The sequence below is a fragment of the Solanum verrucosum genome, unplaced genomic scaffold (assembly GCF_900185275.1).
Source record: "Solanum verrucosum unplaced genomic scaffold, falcon-dt-bn FXZP01000280.1, whole genome shotgun sequence".
In the NCBI taxonomy this organism is placed as follows: domain Eukaryota; kingdom Viridiplantae; phylum Streptophyta; class Magnoliopsida; order Solanales; family Solanaceae; genus Solanum; species Solanum verrucosum.
Genome location: NW_026019982.1, coordinates 1,716,999 through 1,743,316, shown reverse-complemented (window position 1 = coordinate 1,743,316; position 26,318 = coordinate 1,716,999). Strand labels below are relative to the sequence as shown.

The 26,318-nt window shown below is 30.0% G+C and overlaps 2 protein-coding genes across 2 annotated transcripts; one reads left to right on the top strand and one right to left on the bottom strand.

The window, feature by feature from the left end:
* The first annotated feature begins 161 nt into the window (after positions 1-161).
* Positions 162-4,798, top strand: LOC125817562 (uncharacterized). Its single transcript, XM_049497108.1, has 3 exons — positions 162-1,293; positions 3,156-3,233; positions 3,349-4,798. The coding sequence occupies exons 1-3, from the start codon at positions 370-372 to the stop codon at positions 4,642-4,644; spliced, it is 2,298 nt and encodes a 765-aa protein (XP_049353065.1). The 5' UTR covers positions 162-369; the 3' UTR covers positions 4,645-4,798.
* A 2,887-nt stretch (positions 4,799-7,685) lies between these two features.
* LOC125817613 (protein ULTRAPETALA 1-like) lies at positions 7,686-11,536 on the bottom strand. Its single transcript, XM_049497162.1, has 3 exons — positions 10,969-11,536; positions 9,642-9,954; positions 7,686-8,001 (listed from the first exon to the last, which is right to left on the bottom strand). The coding sequence occupies exons 1-3, from the start codon at positions 11,174-11,176 to the stop codon at positions 7,827-7,829; spliced, it is 696 nt and encodes a 231-aa protein (XP_049353119.1). The 5' UTR covers positions 11,177-11,536; the 3' UTR covers positions 7,686-7,826.
* Between the last annotated feature and the right edge of the window lie 14,782 nt (positions 11,537-26,318).

Here is a 26,318-nt window from a genome sequence, read left to right as displayed (position 1 = left end):
CTTTTAAAAATGTAAGGCAAATCAAATTAAAATCAATTGTTGGTTTGATTTTTAACCAAATTGTGATACTTCTTCCACCGTAACAAATATCAAATAATTTTTGTATAAATATAAATTAAAGTGCATTTGAAGACCAAAAATACAAAATAAGGACCATTTTGTTCTATTTCCAAAGTTGCTGGGGATTTTTGTCCCTGTAAATTGTTCTGTTAAACCCTAGTAGGGTTTAAGAAGATTGATTGCTGAAGTTAAGCGCCCCAAAAAAATCGCTTACCAAAACTCTCTCATACGTTTATAAAGTCAGGTATTCTCCTATTTTTGAAGTTACTATGATAAACTTCTTGAAACCCCAATTTTTATCACTTGATAATGGTGGATTTTCTGTACAATTCAACCGCTGAAGAGGTTGAAGATGATAAAAAAAATCAACCTTTTTCAGACCCTTTAAGCCTACTATCTATCCCTGATTTTGACGAATTGTCTTTGTCTTTTGCTGATTCTCTTCTTGATTTTGATTCCCTCAGTGATTTGATGTCGGATAGTCCTATGGCTGATAGAAATCAAGAATCCCTTGAGCTTGATTCTGTAGAAGTTGAGTTCAGGAGTAATGATGGAGTTTCTGAGAAAAGTGAAATTCAAATGGAGGACCCTTTGAGTTGTTTGAATCAAGAAGAGAGTCAAATTGGTGTTTCTGAGAAATGTGATATTCAAACTGAGGACCCTTTGAGTTGTTTGAATCAAGAAAAGTGTGTTTCTGAGAAATGTGATATTCAAACTGAGGACCCTTTGAGTTGTTTGAATCAAGAACAGAGTCAAATTGGGGTTTCTGAGAATGGGATGAAAGTTGAGGACTTTGATTGTATAGTTGAGGAGAAGATGGGTAGAGTTAGCATAAGTGGGACAGAGGATGAAAGAGTGGTTGATCAAGCTGATGTTAGTGGCAGTGTGGTGGCGGCGGCGGCGGTGATTAGCAAGAATGAGGAGAATGATAATAAAGTTGTCATCAGTAGTAAGGCTGAGGAAAGAATTGTGAATGATACGGGTGTTAATGGAAATGGAAGTACAGTGAGTAATAGTGATACGGAGTCTGAAAGTGAAAGTGAAGCCTCTTCCTCGGCCTCTAGTAGTGACAGCGATGAAGACGAGAGTAGTTCAAATGATGAAGTAGAAGAGGAGGTGGATATGGAAGAAGGCGAGATTGTAGCATCTGATGTCGATGAGATGGTTGGTTGGGATGACGACGACGAGGACACTGGTGTTAAGGGACCTATCAGGTCTAAGAATGAGGTTCAGGTAATAATTACTATCACTTTATATGTAAATGGTAGTGCATTTGAATTACTAATTATTGCTATGTTTGAGCTTTTAATGAAAGTGAAATATCAGGCGTCCACGGTCATTATACCACTTAAGCTAATTATCCCTCAGTTATTGCTTAATCAAATTTTGGTCCATTACAGAAGACATTTACTTGAGGCAGTGCTGCTTCGAGTTATGAATCTGCATTTGTTTTCAATCATGGAAACTGGTTGAGGAATAGGATGGGTGCTCGAAATCAACCATATGTATAAAGTAACAAAATTTATTTGTACCTAGTTTATTAGGCATCTTCCAATGGAACCCGGAGTCAAATTAAAGTGCAAGAAAGAACTGGTGTCCTATACACATTTAGGAGATTGTTGTCTTATTACAGAACATGAGCACTACTTCACATTTCATGAATAGGTATCTGCATGAACATAATAATCAATAATACTAATTGAATTATGAATTATGAATATATCTTCGCTAAATTGGAGAACATTATTATAGTGCCACGGTAAATATACTAATTCATTTTAGATGCGTATATGGAGTGAGTATATATTCTCATTGTATACTGCCACTGAATGCTAATACTACTGATGTTACTGTTATCTTGAGGAAGTAGGTTAAGTGCAAAATAATTTGGTAGGTAATTGTATATAGTATATACTCAGTCTAAGTGCTTGATTCTTCTGCACCTTATGGAATGCAATGGAAAAATGTCTAAATTTCAGCTAAATAGCAAGAAAAGACACCCTTTTTAGGGCTTCTATAAGAGATGATACTCTAATAGATCCCTGTAAATCATGAACAGAATTTTCGAGTAAAGAATGACTGGCCTACGTATAGTCAACTCTGAAACACAAAACTTTGCAAATCTGTTAGCATTCGATTGACAGCTTGAAATTCTCTGTGTATTTAGTGAATTCTGTGTGTATTTGCGAAGTGGAGTTCATCTGTCTCCCTGATTATGCATCCAAAGTCCCAGTTATTGGCCATACCTAAACATAAAGAGTGATGTTAGATTTTTCTGTTTTTACCTCACCTTCTATCTTCACGGGCATCATGTCACTTTTGGTAGACTTTGCGAATGCATACTAAACAGAGAATGGAAGAACATAATTTTGAAGAAGAAAAAGATTGTGTTGTCTCTATTTTATATCTGTCTGCTTATCTTTTGAAGGACATCTTGATCAATCATTGTCAGTTGGTATTAATCTATGGGGGGAGAGTGCTAATTTCATATGTAATTTGCTAATAAATTTATATAGTGATGATATTAAGACTAACACCTAAGAGTAGAGTGTTCTATATCTCTAAGAAGCACTTTAACCAAAGAACTATCTATAAATCCATCAAGAAATTATGCGTCACTCCAAAATCAGTTGGAACCAGACAACCAGCTATTCCTGTTCATTTTAGTCCATTGCTGAACATTGCATCTTTTGGTGGATTAGGTAATCTGGATTTCACACTTCTTCTCATATGGTTTTAGTTTAATTTCAACAGTTGGTATCACCATAACAATCATTTGCTTGTATTGTATTCTAAGCACTTCTGCACTAAATATATTCTTGACATGAAAATAGTGACTTTCTCGGTCTCATAGTTATTTGTCTTACGAGTAGGAGCCAGCAGATGTACATTTTTCAGAAATTTTATGGTGCTGACCTGAAGAACTTAAAAGGGTTGACTTGTGTTAAGTGAAATGAAGTACAGTAAGATTTTGGAAACATGTATTTGTTTTGTTCACCCTGCATGGATGATTAGCACGTGAAAGTGATGTTTTGAATTTGCTTTTCATGTTTTATGTCAACGTGCAAAAATTCAATCATCCTTGTTGAATGCAGGTTCTACCCCCAGTTCCGGAAGTGACTGCAACCTTGCAACCACATCACCAGATGCAGCCTGTAGGAGTTGTGACATCGGTAAGACTAAAACGCTGAAAACAAAAAAGTTAAAGATTATGTAAATGGTGCTTGATTATATTTAATTCAACTTTGTTATCTAAATGGCTTATTTCATCTATGTATGGCGTGACAGACTATTGGGGCCCAAGTTGTAGTAGAAGGAGTGGAGAAGCATACTCCTCTTTGTGATGGTTCTATTCTCTGGATAACAGAAAACAGATCTCCACTCGGTATAGTAGATGAGATTTTTGGGCCTGTCAAGAACCCGTACTACATTGTAAGATACAATTCTGACAACGAAGTTCCCCCTGGAATCCACCCAGGCACCTTGATCTCTTTCGTCCCTGAATTTTCAAGTCATATCTTAAATGACAACAGTCTTTACAAGAAAGGGTATGATGCATCTGGTGAAAATGATGAAGAGGCGTCTGAGGATGAATTTTCAGATGATGAGAAGGAAGCTGAACACAGGAGAATACTAAAACTGAAAAAGAGGGGCATCACAAATGACCAGAAACCAGGAAACAAGAAGAAGGACAAAAGGAATCTTAAAAATCGATCACAGAACTGGAAACATGATCAAGGTGTGGCTACAGATGTGCAACGTGAAAATGGTAAGCCATCAGTTGACCAAAGTCCACGCTTTATCCCAGCTGCTGCTGCTCCTGTGGATCAAGGCATTCATCAAAGCGCCGCTCGTCAAGGACATGGACAGAGTATCAGGCCTCCATCAGTTCCTCCATTCCCTCATATGCAAAATTCCCCTGGCTTAGCATCACCGTCAACTGGAGTTTGGCCTAATGGATTCCCATATCAACAGCCCCAGAATATGGGCTTTCCTAACACACTGCCGAATATGGGTATGTCGTGGCCCCAACAAGGTCATCCACAGCAAATGTTTCAAATGCCTTTGCCAAATGCATTACCTTTTGAGCAGCAAATAAATCCAACTCTTCCGCCTAGCTTTATGTTCCCAGGTGGACTACCAAATTTTGGTGCAGGGCCATCATTTGGACCTTGGCCTGCCTTTGGACAAAATGTTTTTAATCAATCACCTATGGCGATGGGCTTACCAGGCCAATTTACTCCTGCAACCATGAATTTGGGAGGTCAGGTACCAGCGAATGGACCACAATCAGGACAGAACAATAATTCACAACCAAATGCTGTGGTTCCTGGGTATCTTAATGGCTCTCCAAACTTCAATCAAGGACAATCACCTTCGCCAATGGGCTTACCAGGCCAATTTACTCCTTCACCCATGAATTTGGGAGGTCAGGTACCAGAGAATGGTCCAAAATCAGGACAGAACAATATTAATGTCTCTCCAAACTTCAATCGAGGCGCTCATTCTGGTGGTGGTCGGAGAGGAAATCACAGGGGTGGTGGCCGTTTTGGTGGTAGGAGAGGTAGGTCACAACGTAACTGAAGTTGTGGAAGCCTTTACTTTGTAACTTCCATTAGAAAGGTAGTATAGTAGTTTTATTGTTTTACTTTTCCCTTCTCCTTTAGGGGGTCAAGTGTGTGTAGGACTATCCACCTTATGTAATGAATTTTGTCCCAAATTCGAAATGTTTGTTTTCCACCAGTCCTCTCCTTGCTCGAAAATGCACAACGATACACAAAAGCATTGGCCTTACACATCTGCTCTCAGTTTTTGCCTTGAATGATCTTAGAGTGTGATGGGATCAGGTACTCATATGCAAAGAACCAGACTTTGGATTCTTCCATTTTCGGTTTTCCACCAAGCATTTGGTAACTTTCTTTTTGGAGCTCGATTAATTCAGATTTGTACTAGGAGGTCCCACTTTGGAGAGTAAAGTACTTTCTATTAGGACTCCCTAGTCCAGTACTAATATCATGTCTCTTTGTGTAGTTGTACCATATATAAATAGCTGATGATGTATATTGACTCCTTGAGCCGTGAGTAATCTGTTACACTTTCTACCAAAGGCGACTTCATTTCCAAGACTTGAATTGGAGTCCTCTAATTAGGGCGGAGGGGTATTTTCCCACTCGCCCACCACAACCTTTGGTGATAAACAGACTTTGTACTGATTCCTTGTGAAACAAACCACTTGTTTTCCTGGATTCTTTCTTCATTTTTTTTTTTTTACCTTCTCTAGGTTTTCTTCGTGTCCAAATATTGTTGACCTCTTTATTTAGATGACAGGTCATTGATATTTGTGGCGTTATAAATCATTTCATGAAAAGTCCGAAGTTTAATGAAGGAGGAGTTTAAAGTGATAAGACTTAATAAACCGACTATTCTCTCGATGATATTATGGTTTATTTCTAATTTCGTATAATATTTTGACTAATATGAACTTTAATGTTTAATCAATTGTGAAGGGAGGTTCATATGGAACTAATCGTACTTTTCGTATAGTTTTTAAATATCTATATTTTATTTATGAAATATTGAGGTGATTTAGCTTAGAAAATTAGTCACATTAACTCTTGAGAAGCAAAACATAACTATTAATTTAAGACGAAGGGAGTGCTCCTAGAATAATCAAAAACTGACTAGGCGACTGTATATTGAGGTTATTTTTATGTAAAATGTTTAAAACTTATAGTACATACTACATACTAATCTTTTGTACTCAACAAGTATCACGTAATTATGTCCACCAATACTAAAAAGAAATTACCTAATATTTTTCTTTGCTAGAAATTGAACCTGAAACTTCATGATGCTCACCCCACGTAATCAGCCACTAGGCCACACCCTTAAATACTTGTTGGATAATATTCCTATTCATATATGGTGGTTGCACCAAATTAAATAAGTTGATCCTTTAAGACAAACTAAATAAAGAAAACATATGGTGAAGTAGTAAAAATATATTTAAGAATTTATTGATCAATTTATTTACGTCCTTTACCTCTCTCATGGCTTTCGACATGTATATTTGCTTCTTATTCACTAAAGTACTACGTTCTTCTTTTGCCAAACTTTTTGATCAATTATCCAAATTAAGTTATTTTGGGATAAGTTATCGCATATACATGGTGAAATAACTTATCTCATCCCTAAGACAAAATGATGGATAAACAGTTCCAACACTATATAATATCCAATTAAACGCAGAATAAAATGGTCCTTTATTTTTTCTTAGAATTATTATACCTTTTACTAAATGACTCCTTAACCTTTTGCTTTTTTAGTGACTAGATTAAGACTTTGTGCTTTTATGGGAAAGGTCTAATCCATCGGTGTCCGTTGGCACAAATTTTCACTTAAACACCTAAACTAAGCTTTGTTCATTTTAGACATCTCATGTCATGTTTCGTTGTGTCATTTTGACACTTTTTACTGACATGGCATAGTGAGTGTAATACACTCAATACCAGTGTGTGAAAGGCTCATTTAATCATTTTTATTTTATTTTTTTCATTTTCTTCCTTATTTTTCAGCCACCATCTCTCAAAACTTGAACCCCTTCCATGGAGAAATAGTTTTGATGATGCTACTGACAAAAAAAACGAATTTCAACACAAAGATATTTCACAATAAAACAAATTTCAACCCATTAGGAGGGCCAACGATTCATGTTGTTGCAAAGAAGGACAGCGAAAAATCTTGAAAAAGATGATGTGGGTGGGGAAGGGATTGGGGTTAGGGTGGGCAGAGGTGGAGAAGATGATCTAGGTGGGTGGGTGGGTGGGGCGGAGAAGATGACCTTGGTGTGGTTGGGTTATTTTTTTTTTAATTTTGTGTGTAAAAAATTCCACATGTCATTTAGTCATTGGGTACTTCTTCATTCTACTAAAATATTATTATTTAAAAATTATTTTTAATAAATATGCCACATGTTTTTATTTAATTTGTCACTTTGACACAACGAGTGTGTTACACACATCTTATATATTTGACTGATTGTTAAAAAAGTGTTAAAATGACACAATGCAGTATGACATGAGGTGTCTAAAATGAACAAAGTTTAGCTAAAGTGTCTAAGTAAAAATTGGTACCAACTTTAGGGGGCTACCGATGGGTTAGACCTATGAAAATGATTGATTCAGTCTTGCAAATTCATCCTCCATTAATAAAAGAGGTTTACAACAAATGATTTTTCTTTCTTCCCATCACGAAAAAGTGTACATATTGATGTTATATATATATATATCCTACATTTGATTTTGCATGACAAAATTATTTGGGTGCCCTTTCGAAAAAGGAAAACCAGAATAGTGGAGGCATCTTTTTGGAAATATGAAATACTTTAATAACTTTTAGCTGGTTTATTCTTTGTCAAAATATGCTGTAAAGATCACATGTACATTTATTGGTGGACCAAAAATTTGAACTTTATATTAAATATAATGGGTTCAGACATGACGTTTCATGAAGTTTTACTCATAAATTTATATTCCGCATCAAAATAATAAATGAAAAGGGAAACAGTAGTCAAGCACTTGAGCATGATGCATCAATATATTATAGACAGAAGAAACCTTTGATTGTGAATGTAAAACGGCAATTTTGGGATTAATGGGTCTTAATATATGTCAGTCAGCAAAAACATGAGTAGCATGGATTCAGATGAATTAATGATATGGGGAAAACATACCCCATACAAATTTGGAAACAAATTATAGAATAATTCAGCCTTTTGCATTCTCAGTGAAGTCACTGCACGTCTGGCAACTGCAGTCCGAAAATCGGCATATTTGGCATCCAAAACAAACACAGGTGGTGCAACCTTTACATGTCGGAGAACGAGAACATCCCCTGTACACCCTACGGCTTGCTCGTTCTTCATCATCATCACATGAAAATCTGTTACATACAAGCCAGCAATCGAGTAAGTCCATAAATTAACAACAAGACTAAGATATCTTGGAGGTCAGCATCACTTCATATTTGACACCTCCAAGAGAAGAGAAAGAACAAAGTAAGCTGACACTCTAACAAACAAATTCCCAAATTTTGAGAAGTGAGGTCAACAACTGCAAAAGGATAGATCGTTAAAGAAAGCTTTTTACCCCCTAATAAGATGGACATGCATCAGCAAATTCCTTTATATCACTTGGCATTCTACCAACTAATACGGTGGGACATGCATCAACAAGCTGTCTTACATCACTTGAAACTACAATATTTCAGATCCAACAGAGTGAAAGGGTACTCACTAATACAAACCAAGAAAGCAGATGGCATGTGCAGGGGAGTGGATGCAATTACAAGGGATGGCATTTTAAATTCCAATGCTCACAATAAACAATTATTTATCTCAAGAACAAGTGGTCGACTTCCAAAATATAACAAAGCAAAAAAGTGTTCTCAACTAGAGAAGTAAGTTCTGACCATAAGCAGAGATCCCATGAGCATTTGATCGGAAAACAAAATTCTTTGAGAGACACTACTTCTGGAAATGAAATTGGTAGCTATTTCAATGCAGTAATAGCTGTAATTAAGCTTTACTTCCAGTCACCCTTTATCTGTTAACTCTTCATAAATCATCAAATCTGAAGTGCCATTTAACTTGGATGTGGGAGCAAAAGGCATATGAGTTCCCTTCCCACCCCAGAATAAGCACTTTTTTTTTCCTTTTTCAGTTTGTGCTTGGGGGAGTGTGAGTGTAAGATATTACGTGAATATCTGCTTCAAAACTAATATGTAACCACATATCCTAAAATATCTTTCCATCTCTATAGCATACATGGAGAAAAATAAAATAGAGCATCATATAAAGGTAAATAAACTGATCAAAGAGCTTTCCTCTCAAATTCTGAACTGTACTTTCTAAAATAAGGTTCTTTCACCTTTTACCTACACGGTATTAGTATGCTATCGGTCATACATGAATGCTTAGTCATAGTTCAAATTCAGTCAGATCATAAAGTACTTTGCTAATGACAGTTCACTAGGATGAAGATCAAATATTTCTTTGAATCCTTCTCCCAAACATGCAAGTTGCACAGCATGCAAAAATTGCCTGCCTGTACTTCTGTTTCATCTTTCATGACTTTCCTCCTTTTGCCGGGATTTCACCATTATCATATGAAAGTTTTATTTTTTTTATTTGGGGCAGAAGTAGGTGGAGCAGAACTAGAAATTAGAATGGACAAGATCCACCGATAAAACACAAATTGCCTGGTCGTTCATGCTGGACTGAAAGACATCTAATGATTGAAGTGGGAAAACAAAGCATATAGAGATTTTACAAAGGTAAGAGCACTCATGAATTAACTAAAGACTTCCAAGACAAACTAACAAGATGCAACTATTTTCCCATTCCATGACTACTGCAACCATTGACAATACCCATTCTGTGAACAAGATACAAATTTTGTTACTTTGATCAATTAAATAAAATATTCTTTTAGGAAAAAATCAACCGCAGCATGTATGTATAAGAGGGTGGTGAATCCAGAAAATGAAGAACAAAATAACAAACTTGAATAAGAGGAACATACTTGTCATAAGGAATACAAGAGCAGTTCCAATGCACATTCGCCAAAGCATCATGGTAAGTTCTGCACTCTTCCTTTGAACGGAGACGGAACCTGCGGTCTTTGTTGCACTCGGTGCATCTTAGGAACTCATCACGATGACAAGCTTTTCCATTTTGAGAAATAGCATGCTTTAAAGACTTGTTATAATATTTTAGCAATGGGGTCTTTACCACAGGAACTTTATCACCATTGACAATGATCCATACATTATTTTTCCATTTCCTAGCAGTTTCTCTCCCAGAATGCTTCTCAAATGCAGCCGGAGTAAGCTTGTCTGTTCACAAAACACAAAACTCTTAATATATAGGAGCACAATGCACAACAAGACTATGAAATAATGTAAAAGAGAGAACAATATAGCATAAAGTTCTACTTAACACGTTCAATTAACTCTCCACTCATTTTTACAGCATATACAAGAAGTATTAACAACTAAGAAGCTGACTATCTACATTCCAGACAGAGAAAAAAGAGACTCTTGTTAAGTAGCACAAGTACAAGTGGTAGGACTTAATTTACTTTATCAGATAATTCTTCTGTGGGGTGTTATTTTATCAAGTACATAATCGATTCTTTGTGGCTTATGATTGTAAAAAATAAAGAAAGGAGGAAACCAAGAAGATACATATAGTGAATGATTAAAAAGAGAAATATGCTCTGACAACAAATGCTGTCGAGAGAATCTGGTGAGTGATAGTATAAGATTTCTTTTGATATCACAGCTAAATATTCAACCAAAACACTGCACAAGCCCCACGATAAGCATTAATAAATTAAGAGTTGATAGTTTTCAGAAAGTTGTCATGGCCAAGTTGTAGAAATGGTAGAACCAATGAGTTGTTTAGCATAAGTTGATACCATCAAAAATGAAAACTATCATCAACCAGAAAGAACAATGCTTTGAAGAAAAATCAAACAGAACTCTAACTCTGCATCAAAGGTCAGACCCTTAAACAACCATTATCACATAACGAACATACAATGTATTTCTACCTTTGCGGACATGCTTATCAACAACATATCCCGTATAATCTCACAAGTGGATAGAATGTAAGGTTGACATGCTTATTAGACACACAAAAATGTCAAATAAACATCAAAACCCTTCAACACACACTACCACAGAGGCAGAAACTATGCTCTCTGAGACAAATTTACATACACATAAAATGTTATACATAAATCAAACCGGCTAAGAACACAGAGTGGACGATAGAATAAAACCCACGAACAACATGCATTTGACGCAAACCCCCTTTTGATCTAAAGTTTTTAAAAAAATAAGAACCTTCAGTGCATCCAGGAGTACATTCACAGGTGATTTCAAGTTCACCAGATGAGAAAATCCTAAGTCTAGCAACAGCATCACCATATCGGTGGCTTGTACACCCACACATCACCTCCACGTAATCATCGCATCTCTTGACCCCACTTATCTCACGCAACTCCTCTTCCGTGAACAACAACGTCACCACGCCGTTACTACCATTCTCCATTGATGATGAAATCTCTTCTTCTCTAACTCTCTCTCTGTTATCGCAAAACCAAAACAAAAACCGTAAATCAAAATCAAATCAAAAAAAGAATCAAATCACCCACTTGCCATATATATGCGTGTCTGCTTTTGTATGTGTCGATGCACAGATATATACATATATATATATATACAGATTATGACTGCAAATGCATTTGCAGATATAGAGAGAGAAAGTAAGAGAGAGAATGACCCAGAAAAGAGTAGATGGTAAAAATGACCTCCCTCAGCAAGCACGCATCTCCAAGGAGTCAGTCCAAGAGATCTGGTGTAAAAAGCGTTGAAAAGGAGGAGCTTTAGGGCTTTTTATAGAGAGATGAGTCTCTTTACTAGGTGGGTGAGAAGGTAGATAGCTGAGTTGGCCAAACTTAAACTTCGGACACTCGAAGAATAGCGATTGCGAATTTTCAGATGGTTGAAAATCGATAATCATACTTCTTGCCAATATTTTAACTACTAGGCACTGTTCTCATCGAGGGGATTAACAATAAGTTTGTATTCTGAATCTGTCTCTGTTACTAGTATGGATGGTTGCTACAGCGACTTGCAATGTATGTTGATGTTTTTAATCAAAGGTTTAATTATTGTAGTGTGAATATTTTTGGTGCATGCTTAGTAGTGGGAGTGACTTATGGGTATGTTTATTTGGAATTATCATTCACGACGAAAATTGAAGAGTTTATATATAAACCAAACTCCAATTTAGTTTTAGTTTTGTTTCTTTTCAAAGGAAAAAAGAGATTCCTTCACGACTCTTTTTAAGTTTTTAAGTCATCGCTTTTATTACTTAACAGTGAATTTAACATGTATATTATTACGTGTGATTTGTATCGTTTGCTGAGTTCATTTGAAAATTTGTTAATTGCATTGTCCATAAGGTAGAATTGTTAGCTTTATTGAAACGCAAAGTACATGTACACTATATACTAGTATATCCTAATAGAATACATATTTTTACTACTACTAGTTTATTTGGATTGTTAATTTACTTTACGTAGTAAAGTTGCTATAAAGAGAATTTTTGTGGAAGCACAAATGAGGGTGTATATATATAATTGGATAAAAATGAGAGATGAAAAAAGTTTTTAATTATTGCATAGGAAAAGGTCCTCAATGACCCATGTGACTCTGTTTTTCCCTTTTTCCAACGGAAATGAAGCAAACTATTATACATTTATTTGCATAGGTAAAGTGGTTAGCCTATTTTATTTTATTTTATTTTTTCTATTCGGTACCTATATTTAAGTTCAACTAAATTCAGATTCATATCAAAAAGTTTCATATTGGGGTAAAGTGATTACTAATAAAGATGACTTTATACTAAAAAAGACTCGAATTCGAAATTTTTTATTAAGAATAAAGGAGTATTACCACTCCACCAAATTCTTATTGGTAAAGTGATTAGCCTATTTGCATATTACTTAATTCACTTATTTACTAGTCATCGCTAACTGTGTATATTACTCCCTCTCTCTCATATTACGTCTTAGTCGCAAAGTAAAAAAATTAAGCAAAATTAAATATACGTTATAAGTAATATTTAAAAAATATGTATTGAACCATCCTTCGTCCAAGGTTGGCTCCGTCTATGACGTATCCATATTTATTAAAAAAATATTTGTCACAAATTATATGTTAATTTATAAAATTAAGATAAAATTAATTTTAAAAAATTATTTAATTCTTAAAATTAATTCTCTTTTTTAAAAGTATAAATGTTAGTATAGAATTTCATGAAAGTTCTTCCATTATTAATTTTGGTATTGATAATAAGACACGTAAATAGAGAGTATTAGGAAGAGTTAAAAGGGTGAATTAATAAAATTATCATTTTTATTAATGATTTCTTATGAAATGTGTAAATAAAAAATGAACAAGTAATATAAAATGAAAAAAATAATATTTAATTCGTCCTAAAATAAGTGCTCTCTTAATAAGAAAAAACACATAAAATAACCATAGATACATTAAAGAAAAGTGCACAATAAAACAATCAATCTACTTTTGGTAAACACGAGTAATATGTATTTTTTATTACACATCAATTAAATTAAGATAATACTTATTTTGAAACGAATAAAATATTCAAAATAGGCAAGTAGGTGGATGGTATATATCATCCATTGGCTCTTAAAGGGCTTTTGGTGTATTGGTGCCCTTTTCTAGTAGGTGCTATTAACTTCTCATTTTTGGAGAATCATTTCATATTCTTGTTTTTATGTGATTTCTCTTCCACTTTTTATCATATTATTAAATAAAACAATATTTTCATCCTTCTTTTATAAAATATAACCCAAAGATAAAACACCATATTTTCAACGCAATAGAAAATGATAAGAAAAATGCACCATTACATAATTTAAACCATTAAAACACATACACTTCATTGACTTTGATCTTGTCTTACATGGAATCATATTCTAAAAAGTTGTGCAAGGGGCTTGATGGTTATATAATATGAGTTATTTTGAGTTTATTTAATGTGAATTTTATGCGAAGTTAAATTTTTTATATGTGAATATTGATATTGTTTATCAAATTTGTGTTTAGATAAAGACGAGCTTAACTTGAGAGCTCAATTTAGGCTAGGACTTCCATCGCGCATAATTTATAGTGTGTATTTTGCGCTCGTTAGGGCTCAACTCGCCTTTGGATAATATGCCAGAGTGATGAGAGTCAAACTTCCGATAGATGAGTGGTATAAGTACCACAAGGCGTATAACAACCTCCTACTAATTAAATGAAAAACTCAAAAAGTGAAGAGTCTTGCATAAGATCATATAAAATAAATAAATTGTCATCGTTCCACACATCAATATATGGGACAATGTAACACTCTCGCACGTCTAAGTGTGTCAACTAAAGTGTAAACAAGATAATAAGGGTGAAATAAGAATTAAATATGTCTAGCTATAATATCATAATAAGAATACGCTCTTCAGTCTTCATTCATGTATATTTATTTGTTCATATTTAACTTGACACATGTCTTAAAAATAATAAATAAAATTATAAACTTTATCATATCACCCCTAATTATTATATGTTGAGAAATAAATTAAAACTAATTATACTACTTAACAATTAAAAAAATTATCATCTCTCAATTTTACAAACTGATTAGAAAATATATTTTCAAATTCATAATCCAAAAATATTAAACTCTGACTCCACTTAGCTTTGACAAGACACTTGTTAATGAACTATACAATGATTATTAATTTCCCCTTTATTGAATGTTCCTTTTCACCAGAAACTTACTACTCTTCATTATAGGGGCATCCTTTCTGTGTTTGAACTACCAACATTAACACTACCTAGCAGCTAACATACAACTCTATTAGCCCACTTGCACATATAGTACTCCCTTCGTCCCCTTTTTATGTGAGGTAGTTTGACTAGGTACGGAGTTTAAGAAAGAAATGAAGGTTTTTAAAACTTGTGGTCAAAAATTAATGATAAAAATTTGTGTGGCTGTAATCATTTCATTAACGGTAAAATATATATTTTATAGTTAAATTGTTACTTAATATATAAATGTGTCATTCTTTTTTAGACTTACTAAAAATGAAAGTAAGTCAAGACAAAATGAGTATTTAAAATCTATCATAACAACTTCTAGAGACTCAAGTTGTCATGTTGGAAATTGTCTAGTACATCTAGTATCCTTAAAAGCAGAGGCGAAGTCAAAATTTAAAATTTATATCCTTTAAATTCAATTTTTCAAAAGTTATTAAATTCAATTGAACACGATATCGTAGTTCACTTTAAAGACAAAAAGGCCGGGGCAGGGGGGTAATATTTCTTCCCTGCAAATATATATATTCCATTCCAATCCCCACTTGATGAATCATGCTTCATGTTTACTAGAGATGCTTAGTAGGTGTTTAGAATATTTAAAATTTATACGTTCTAGTCGAAAATGCAGTTATGTTTGATAACATTTTTTTTATAAAGAGTATTTGAAGTAGCGTCTATATTTACATATACTTAATTACAATTTCAAAAAATGAAAAATAGAGTTGAAAAAAAAATAACTTACAATTTCATACCGGGTTTGAAATTGTCATTTTCAAACACAATGAAAAATTAATTCTAAAAAATTGAATAATTGTTATCCTTAATGTGCTCATCTAGTATATGTATAACACATCAACTACGGATCATTTGGACATACGATATAAAATCAGATTGATTTGAAGTTAAAATTTGTTTGAACATATAATTTTTAAACTTAGTATATTATTAAGGGAAAGGGGTTTGATATACCCCTCAATTTTGTCATTTGGAGTTGATATGTCCCTCGTTACGAAAGTGGCTCATATATACCCTTACCGTTATATAAACAGCCCACATATACCCTACCGTTACAAAATGAGCTTACATATACCCTTCATTTAATGGAAATTTGAAAAAATTAGTTTTAAATTTATATTTTTTACTTTTGATTTCTTTAAAAAAAAATTTAGGGGTATATATGATTTTTCTAGAAAATTTCAAGGTATATTTTCATTTTTTTTTGGACATAAATTATTTTTTGACTTTTTGATTATCATTATTTGAGTTTCTTTTTCCTATTTTATTTTTTCTTTCATTCCTTAGTGTAAAGAAAAAAATTTAAAACTATTTTTTTTTTGGCTATATTATAATTTAAAACTATTTTTTCGGATATATTGTAATTTAATTTTTGTATTTGAAGAAAAAAATTGGGTCATCTATAAGAAATTTTACAAGAATATTAGCAAAACTTAAATAAATTTGACTATCAAAATAATAAATCTAAATTAGTCATTGAAACAAAAAAAAAATTAAAAAATAATAATATATGTTTGAGGAGGATTAAATATACCCATATGGGATTATATTTTTTAAAAAATAATTAATAAAATTAAACTAAAATTAATTTTTTCACTTCCGTTAGAGGAAAAGGGTATATGTGAGCCATTTGTATAACATTAGGGGTATATATGTGTCACTTTTATAACGAGGGGTATATCAGCTCTAAATGACAAAGTTAAGGGGTATATCAAGAAAAGACAATTATATTTCATTAAATATTCTTTCTTCAAATCATTTTTCACGACTTAATATTAAACATCATTTAATAGGGATAGTTTGGTAAAATACTTATACCAATAATTATTTTTTAATATAGCAAAGTCTGGTATTTAAGTGGAGAAGGTAGAGGGGCGGGCCCATTATCCACTGAGTTTATAAGGCTATGATTGGTCCAAAAGGCGGGTCACATGCGGATTTCTTGGTTATCATAAAAATAAAAATTAATGGTGTGTCAAGTCAAAATGTGACAAGTAAAAGTGAACGGAAGGAGTAATAAACTATGTCTTGAAAAATATAATAAGAAAATGATTATAATTAATGATAAAGGTAAATTTGATACTAAGTGTAAAATTATTCATTGATTTCATAAAGTAAACACATATTGTCAAACATCTCAAAATAATATAATGAACAATTATTATTATATGAGTAAAATATTTTAAATTAATAATTATTATAGCTTATAATACTATGCGATATAAATTTGAACAGTAGAAGTACTGTATAGTACTACTCTCAAAAGATACTCTTGTTTTAATTTATGACTCTGTGGCCTGTCTTTTCTTAGCCAGTTTCAGGCCATCTCTTACAGCTTTGCTGCAGCTTGGAGTTACGTATATATTTTCAAGATTCTATTTTCTAAAACTTAAACTTCAATGTTTTAAAACCTTTGGGTTCAACCACAGCTTCGAAACTCGGAGATGATGGGTTCGTTCGGTTTTTCTTAATCAAAGATATCAAATTTGAGTTTATGGATATGCAGTCGCCTTTGATAGGAAATGTTTAGTATATTTTTTGACGTTAATCAAGATTTTATCGAAGTTCAATGTGGATATTGAATACGGAGTAAGAAAGAAAAAAAGCCACCTACCTAATAGCAACATTTCTGCAACTTAATTAACTATTTATATTAGTAACTTCTTGAAAGTCAATAACCTAATCCAAGGGTTGACTTAGATATATCAACGTCTTCCACATGCACACACAATTATTACTATCTTGACGATTAATGGAAGGCAATATTTTGTTTAATGGAATTAATAATAAAATATTTGTGCTCATATCAATTAAATTTAAATTCGCGTCGAAAAATAAAGTAACTTAAACCTAAAACTTCTAATTATGATGAAAGTGTAATTATTAAGAAATTTTTTACAATGGTAGAGGTCCAACCAACAATAGTTGTGTGAGGCTCCATTCTTCTTGCGACACTTGGATATATAGTGGGCCCTTTTCTTACTTTTTACATGTTATCCACCACTTCTCTTCCACTCACTCCTCTCTTCTTTACTTTTCTTTTTTTTACTCCTAATAAATATCTATTTTTTAAATGCATAATTAAATAATTATCACATCTGATAAAAAAATATAGATGAACATATTTTCTGTTAAATTATTTAAAAACTTTTAGAACTATTAATTTTAAAAATAAACTTACTGTTCAATATTTTTTAATAACAATCAAACTGAATTTATAAACGATTTAAAAAAATTATGCAGGGTAAAGCAAATTACATAGTGAAAGTTAAGTCTTTTGAATTAAAACTTTAAATACTTAATTCATTCTTCAAGAATCAATTGGTTTCAACAACATTTAAATTAACTACTCATTATATATTATTATTATTATTATTATTATTATTATTATTATTATACGTTTTCTATATATCAAGAGGTCTTCACATTCACTTACAAATTTATTTCTTTAGCGTTTTTCCATTAAGTATTTTAAAAGATTGTAACTAAAAAAATTTTAAAAAATTAACTGATAATCTATGTTAAGATAATGACTGCACATATATGAGACAAAACAAAAAGAGCTATCAAATAATAAATTTGAATAAATATAATTTTTGAAAAATTCTACTAATAATTAAGAAACTGAATTTTTTTTTAGTTAATTTTACACTATTAACAATATTGAATAATTAAGATTATTTTTAATATTCAGTCATGAGAACGTTTTCATTTGACAAAAAATATTTATTAGTATTTTTATTAATTATATCAATTGTTTACTTATATAGTTGGGAGTTAGATATTTATTAGGACTCATGCGTAAAAAGAATTTAAAAAAATGAAAGAAAAGAAGAGTGAGTGGAAGAAGAATAGTAAAAAAGTTAAAAAAAAAATGAATTCACTATTCAAGTGTACCATTGTAAAAAAATTCAATTATCAGTTGGTAGAATTTTAATTCCTCCTTTTAAATGTTTGAAATGAAAGTATAATTACATTGAATAAATACCCAAAAAGTCAAGCTTGGATATAGTTGGCCTACTTTTTTTATATTTTTGGGGATTTGAATGACTATCCCCTATTTAACCAAACTTTTAAAAATAAAATAAAAGTAAAAATTGTGTTGATCAATAAATTTTAAAAGTTATTCTGGGAATTATATTTCCTAGACAATCCGTCGGACTTTTAAAAGTGCTTATATTATAAGAATATTTTTTTCAAAAATAGTTTTTTATAAGTGTTTTTGGGTAAAAATTATTTTCTTTTAGCTTCTGATAAATCACTTTTACTACACTTTATACTTATTTTCTTCTAAAAAGTTGGTCAAACGTCAATCATTTTTTTTTACAGTAAATATTTTTAACTTCTCAAAAACTTGAACAAATGACCACTAATCTTCTAATATAATACAAAGTCTTTTTAATCTTTTTAAATTATGTAAACCACTAATTTACTGCGTATATTTATAATGTGTCCCCTAACTTATAGTAAAAAATATATAGTAGCTTAACTATTACTAGTACCTTTTTTCCTTTAATTAGAAATTTAGAATTCAATGGATTTAAGGTTTGTTTCATTGATATATAAACTGTATATATTATTGATTTTGTTGATGCCAGCTTGTAATGTTTAATTTACAACTCCAATATTTTTTTATTATATATATAGACCAATGATAGTGACAAGTCTCTAAACATGTTTGTTGAATTGATATAAATGTCAATTGGCTAATAATATGATGTCTGTTGTAATGCGTGTCTACATAATTAATTATTAGTAGCATATCAACATTGTGTAGAATGTTATAAATTTTATACTCAGAATTAACTGCATAAAGTATATTACATGAATCATGAGAGTTCAAAATCTAAATGATGGATCAAAATAAGAAAATAATCAAAGTATTAATTTAGTGTGTTGTATACAGTTTTTGTTGATTTTATTCTGACACATATTTTCATTCATTATTTAGATTCCGGACTCGATTTATAAGGAGGCATCAAGTCAATTTTATGAAAAAGAGTGATTTGTTTTTTAACATGAGTATTTAAGAATTATAAGGGTAATGTGTAACACTCTTTAGATATTCGTTAAATTTTGTTTTATATATATAGCTGTTTCTTCGATCCCTCAATTGTTACTAATTTCCGATTTTGATCGTTGTGAAATGTGATTCAAGCAGCTTTTAACTTGAAATAAATTTTAAAAATGTTTATTTTATCTTTTTAATGTAGGAAAAATATTGTACTTAGATTACTTAAGAAAAGATATTACTCTTTAATACGGAGTAACATCACTAATTTAACATAACGATAGGTAAAATAATGGTATGAAGATAATAATTTAGTAAATTTGTAAAGATTCACAAGTAGAGAGATTAAAAAGTGCAAATTTCAATTAGTGGAAGGTTAAATGTTTTTAGTCAGAATTACAGATTAGAATGAAAATTTGAAATAATTAGTATATTAAATTCGTTTTTATTAATTTAGCGGCTACCTACTATGTGATTTCACATGAAAATATTCACTCTACCTAGCCAAGTAGTTTAGCCTACTTTCTTTAATTTAATTAAGAATTGAATTGAATTATTTAATGTCCTTTGGGTTGCCTAATGTCCCGATGGTATTTATTGAGTTGATAAATGAGATGCTTTGACCCTATTTAGATTCGTTTGTGATTGTATTCATTGATGATATTTTGATTCATTCATCTAGCGAAAATGAGTCACTTCAAAATAATTTTATAATTTTATAGGTTGAATTTCTCAATAATCACACAACTAACGATTATTATCTCATAAATGTCATTTTTTTTTACTTGATTTCAATTTTCTTCAACGAAAAAGATGAATTTCTAAGATAATAACTATTAGTTGAGTGATCGTGATATTACTTATTCAGAAAGTCTAAAATTTATGTAGTTAGAATAATAACGATAATAGGCCAAATAAATGATCTGTAAAGTTTCAATTAAATGGGAAATATTTTTTCAATCAAACAAAAAAAGTAAATGGATATATACCTACCAATTCCAGTCACAATTATTGACCGATATGGAGTAAAAACTAAAATAGAGCCGTTTCCATTTGTCTATTCATACTTATATTTGCTTATAATATAATGTGAAATTAAAGTTTAGATTAAAATATCCTTAGTCAAAACACGAAAAATATATGTATAATGTGTTGATATTCGAAATTCACTATCATAGAATTTTAATATGATGTACTAAATTCAAACTTCTACAAATGGATTTTTTATATTACGAATCTTATCATATTTTGGTGTGCTCAAAGTATATCCAGATACATGTATCTTGAGATACATAGGGCCAAAATCAAGTGTAATTATTTTTAGATACACTGTATTCAAGTGAATTCGCATGTATCTAGGATACATTACAAATCTAGCTCGTCTCTCTCTCATCTCGCTCGCCACTCTCCTATGTATCTGGAATACATGATTATTTCACCCATCTCACTCGTCCCTCTCTATTTTGATGTATCTGATAGCAAAATTGTATGTATCTAGGTATGAATATATGTCTAATAAAATAGTTTTTCCTAAATGAAAGTGGTTATTGTCAATTGGAATTTAGACCCAAGTATTCTTTCATCTATCCATTATAATAGGCCAAGCCCACCATGGAACTTACTATACCTTGTTGAAGCCCAACTCATTGGATAACAAGAGTTATCCATTTTTTGGACACCTTTTTTGACACTGCTATTTTATATGAATTTATCTTTTAAATTTTTGTGTATATATCTATTTGAATATGTGGTGTCTAAAATTAGGCTTAATAGTAAAGTTCATGTATTTTTACTCTAAGTTAAGGCAAAAATGGTTAACCTTTAGACATATATAACTGAAGTTTTAAGTAAAATATGGTTGAGGGAAGCAAAATGACTGAACTTCAATCACGTGTGTTTGAACTTGACTCATATTAAATTTCAAACATTGTTTGAAATGGGAATATGTACAAAACTTACTTCAATAAGCGAAAACAAATTAAATGACAATATCAAAATCGAATATTCATGCACTTCGGTCGGAAAACAATCACATCCATACAAAACACTATTACAAGTTCTTTTCTTAAAGACGAGATATAAAATGATACTTTGCCAAAGATAAAAGAGATACTTCGTCTATCTCCAAATAAGTGTTATCTTAGCAAATATTACGTTTATTAAGAAATCAATGCAACTAATTACTAAACTATTTCTATCTAATAAATGTCTAGTAAAAATTGAACACTACTAAAAAGATGAAGTATAAAATTGTTTAAAAATTCTTGATACCACTGTATTTTGAATTTCTTAAAATTGAGATAATATTTATTTTGAAACGGAAGAAGTAATAGTAAATTAAAAAAACTACTAAAATAATTAGGACAAAGATTGATAGTACAACTGTACAAGTTTAAAAAAATTTGCATTTTTGTCTGCAATGTGCAGGGTCTCCATCAAACAAAAAGTGTACAATATTCAAAAGCCCAACAGACAAGATCCATTAATAATAATTATTACTTTACTCTTATTTAGAAATGAGAGTTTGGAGGACCAACATTGCACTAAAGAGTTGGACTAAAAGCTATAGAAATTGTACATTGAGGCCCACCAAAAAGATGAACTAAAGTAACTTCATCTACTTCTACTTTTTCTACACATATTTTTCTTTAATAAAATAATTATTGCCTCCATTTTTATTTTTATTTTTAATTTTAAAAGATTGAAAATTTTATGTTAAAAATTTAAATAATAGAAAAAATGATTTATTTAACTTTTATCATCATCAATACTACTAATTTATTTGACGTTTTTTCTTAATCTTCATCTCATCATTAATGTTATTTATATAATTTTCTTAAATCACTTATTTTTTCTTTTTTAACTCTTTTATATATATAAAAGTTGGATATGTAAATGATGATGCGACATTTCTTAGAAGCTAAGATTACTATTTATCTAATTTCTCCAAATTTTAAAAAAAAATTGAAGATATCATACGCAAATTTATGGTCAAACTTAAACTATTTGATTCTCGAGAAATAAAAAGTCTCACATAAAATGGGACAGACAGAGGATAACTCTCAATTAAATTTATTTCACTTTTTATTTTCCATTTTTAACATAATTTTTCAAGTTGGATTTCTAGGAATTCTATAGTAGACCCATTTAAATTTTACTTTTTTGTTTTAAATTAGAGAACTTGGACGCACTTCGCGCGATCATTTAAATTAAATATTTTTGATTAATTTTATATTTACTATGTTGTTTAATCGTAATATTATTATTTGTTTTAATAATATGAAGATTGTGAAAAAAAATAAAGCTTCACAAATTTTACATCTATTAAATGAGGAAGAATATATTTTTTATCAAATAAGTTAAAATATATTTGCTAATAACAAATTCTTCCATTGCATGAAGTTCATCCTTTAATATATAATATATATTTCGGTCTACCATTCTCCTTAAATGAAATATCTCATAATGTCAAATAACACTGTAATACTCCCTCTGTCCCTAATTACTTGTCCACTTTTAAATTGACACATTTATTAAGAAATCAATTAATGACATAGTGAGTTTATCATTTTACCCCTATTAATTATGAAGTAGATGAAAAGTTCTGCAATTTTCAAAGTAATTAGTCATTTAATTGAGGGTATAATAGGTAAAAAAATATTCTTTCTTGATTTGTCAAAATGGACAAGTAATTAGAGACAACTATAAAAGGAAAAGTGAACAAGTAATTAGGGACAGAGGGAGTACTAAACAAATGCATCACCAAATGAAATTTATAATAAAAATATATTGAATAATGACGTAATGATACCTTAATAGAATTTCCTATCCATTTAAAAAAAAAAACCTTGAACCCTTTCAATTTCGTTATATCTTCTTATTTAGTAGAATCATCATTTATTGCATTCTACTCCACCTTAATTTGTACCATCAGAGATTTAAGAATAAACATTAAATTTTAAATCGAAATAAAAAATCATTGAAAAATGACAGAAAAAATAATAATAGTATATGAAAATTAAAATAAGGTGCAAGAAAAGCCTTTTCACGATAATTTTTTGAAATATATTGAGAACAATGAAAATAAAGCTGTTATTTTATCTTTAAAATTAAGTTTCATTGAATTGAATTAGTACAATGAGAAAAAATATTAAACTAATAACTTTTTAATGTTATTAAATGCATTTTATTTTTAATTGAGTAGTAGATTAAAAGTTCCGAATTAGGATATTAAAATAATATCTTACTCTCTCCTTAATTATTATGGTATTGCAAACATTTATTTTCCTTAAATCGTGATTCATTTTCCATTTACAGTTATATCCAATTAATTTCTAATGTATTGAATGTGGTTATGGGATATTGAAATAATATGTTTATCTTTCCTTAATCATAATAAAATTATAATTTAACATTTATTTTTCTGAAATGATAATTTTGTTTTAATTCCTAGAACATATTGTTTACTATATTGAATGTAATTATAATAAAACATATTGTATTTAGTATGACAAAAGAACTCAAAAATTGGAGAAATTAGATAAATAGTAATCTTAGCTTCTAAGAAATGTCACATCATCATTTACATATCCAACTTTATATATATAAAAGAGTTAAAAAAGAAAAAATAAGTGATTTAAGAAAATTATATAAATAACATTAATGATGAGATGAAGATTAAGAAAAAAGGTCAAAAAATTAGTAGTATTGATGATGATAAAAGTTAAATAAATCATTTTTTCTATTATTAAAATTTTTAACATAAAATTTCCAATCTTTTAAAATTAAAAATAAATGTTAAAAAAAAATCGAGGCAATAATTATTTTAAAGAAAAATATAACCAAAATTGTCAAAAAAAATTGATAAAAATAAATAACTATCTATTAGTAAGAATGGTGTCACTACATTTTCTATTTTAACTTTATTGTTACGTATGGATAGAAACTTTTAGAAGAAGAAATGATCCAAAAATTTAAAAATAATGATTCCTTAAATGGTGATTCCTTTTCCATTTATAGCTTTTCAATTAATTTTTAATGTATTATATATGGTTATGGATATTGGAATAATAATTTTATCTTTCCTTAATCATAATAAATTATATTTTAACCTTTGTTTTTGTGAAATGATAATTTTCTTTTCATTCGTACAACATATTGATTAATATATTAAATGTAATTATAATAAAACATGTTGTATTTAGTATGACAAAAGAATTAAAAAATTTTAAAAATTAAATAAATAGTAATCCTAACTTCTAAGAAATGTCACACACACACACACACACACACACACACACATATATATCTAAGAAAATGATATAAATTACATTAATGATGAAATGAAGATTAAGAAAAGAAGTAAAACAAATTAATAATAATAGTGATGATGATAGGAGTTAAATAAATCATTTTTTATATTTTGTAAATTTTCAATATAAAATTTTCAGTCTTTTAAAATTAGAAAATGCTAAAACAATAAAACTAAAACTAAAAATCGAGGCAACAATTATTTTAAGGAAAAAATAACAAAAAATATCAGAAACATTGATAAGAATAAATAAGTATCTATTGCTTAGAAGGTGTCACCCCACATTTTCTATTTTAGCTTTATTATTAAATATAGATAGAAACTTTAAGATGAAGAATGATCCAAAAATTTTAAAAATAACAAATCAATTATGTAAAAATACATATGTAATTCTTATAAAGTTTTAATAACTAATTTCTTCAAATAAATAATTAAATGAAAGAAAAAATAGTAATTAAGAAAATAATATAAATAACACTAATTATGAGATTAATAGCATTGGTGAGGAAAGGAACTAAATATGATCATCCTTTTAAATTATTTTTTAAGAAAATATATATAAACTTTAATTAAAGATAAATAAGAAAAAAAAACTTTAATTAAAGATACAAAAAATCAAGACAAAATAAAAGAAGAAAGAAATTAGAAGAATAATGAGGTTGAAAGAAATAATATCTAATTTTCTCTCTTTTCAAATCACAAAATAAATTTTTGCTTGTTCTCCTCCTAATTTGATACGAATTTCATAAATAGAATGATTTTTTCTCCAAATAATTTTTCTTACCCTTTGAAACACTAATCAGCCTTCTTATAAATTTCTCAACCACAATGAATTTTCTCTCCTTGTAGGAGGAATAAACATTTTTTCAAAAAGTTTTTTATTTTGAAAAGAATTTTTTGTTACATAATCTATTTCTTTACATCAATGTATTCACAAGAATCATGAGATATTCTCTTTTTCTCTTTTGTTAAAAAAGTCACATGACCTAGAAATTTGATGGACATCTTAGCGACAGAAGTTGATACCATATATTGATCATTATCGTCAGAAGAAGAAGAGCCAAAGTGAAGAAATTTGTTCTTATTTGTTACAAATGCTCAACTATTTTTTTATTTTATTTTATAGGCTAAATAATTATAAACAGTTATAAAAAATTAATAGTTTTTATCTTTTCATCTTCCATTTTCATTTAGTTAAATCTATATTAGTGTAATGGATGTTATAAAGGGTATAATTAATCAGGTATGACATAAATACTTTTTTTTTAAAATACAAATAAAAAATACAAAACAAAGATAAAATGTCAAAAAAAGGAAAAAAAAGATGAATAGAAATACTGGTCATAGAGAGATGCCACATCAAATTGTCAATGTTCAGCTTTATATATACATATATAGGTTCATACCCTTAGATGTTATTTTATTACTTTAGCTGGCATCGACATTTTTGTAAATCTGATATCTACT

What these genes read in the sequence shown, in the direction of transcription:
- LOC125817562 (XM_049497108.1), top strand. Translation starts at nt 370, where the DNA reads ATGGTGGATTTTCTGTACAATTCAACCGCTGAAGAGGTTGAAGATGAT. An exon ending in GGTCTAAGAATGAGGTTCAG is followed by an intron (nt 1,294 to 3,155) that starts GTAATAATTACT and finishes TGTTGAATGCAG; the next exon opens with GTTCTACCCCCAGTTCCGGA. An exon ending in CTGTAGGAGTTGTGACATCG is followed by an intron (nt 3,234 to 3,348) that starts GTAAGACTAAAA and finishes ATGGCGTGACAG; the next exon opens with ACTATTGGGGCCCAAGTTGT.
- LOC125817613 (XM_049497162.1), bottom strand. Translation starts at nt 11,176, where the DNA reads ATGGAGAATGGTAGTAACGGCGTGGTGACGTTGTTGTTCACGGAAGAG. An exon ending in TACTCCTGGATGCACTGAAG is followed by an intron (nt 9,955 to 10,968) that starts GTTCTTATTTTT and finishes TTTTGTGAACAG; the next exon opens with ACAAGCTTACTCCGGCTGCA. An exon ending in TCTTGTATTCCTTATGACAA is followed by an intron (nt 8,002 to 9,641) that starts GTATGTTCCTCT and finishes TGTATGTAACAG; the next exon opens with ATTTTCATGTGATGATGATG.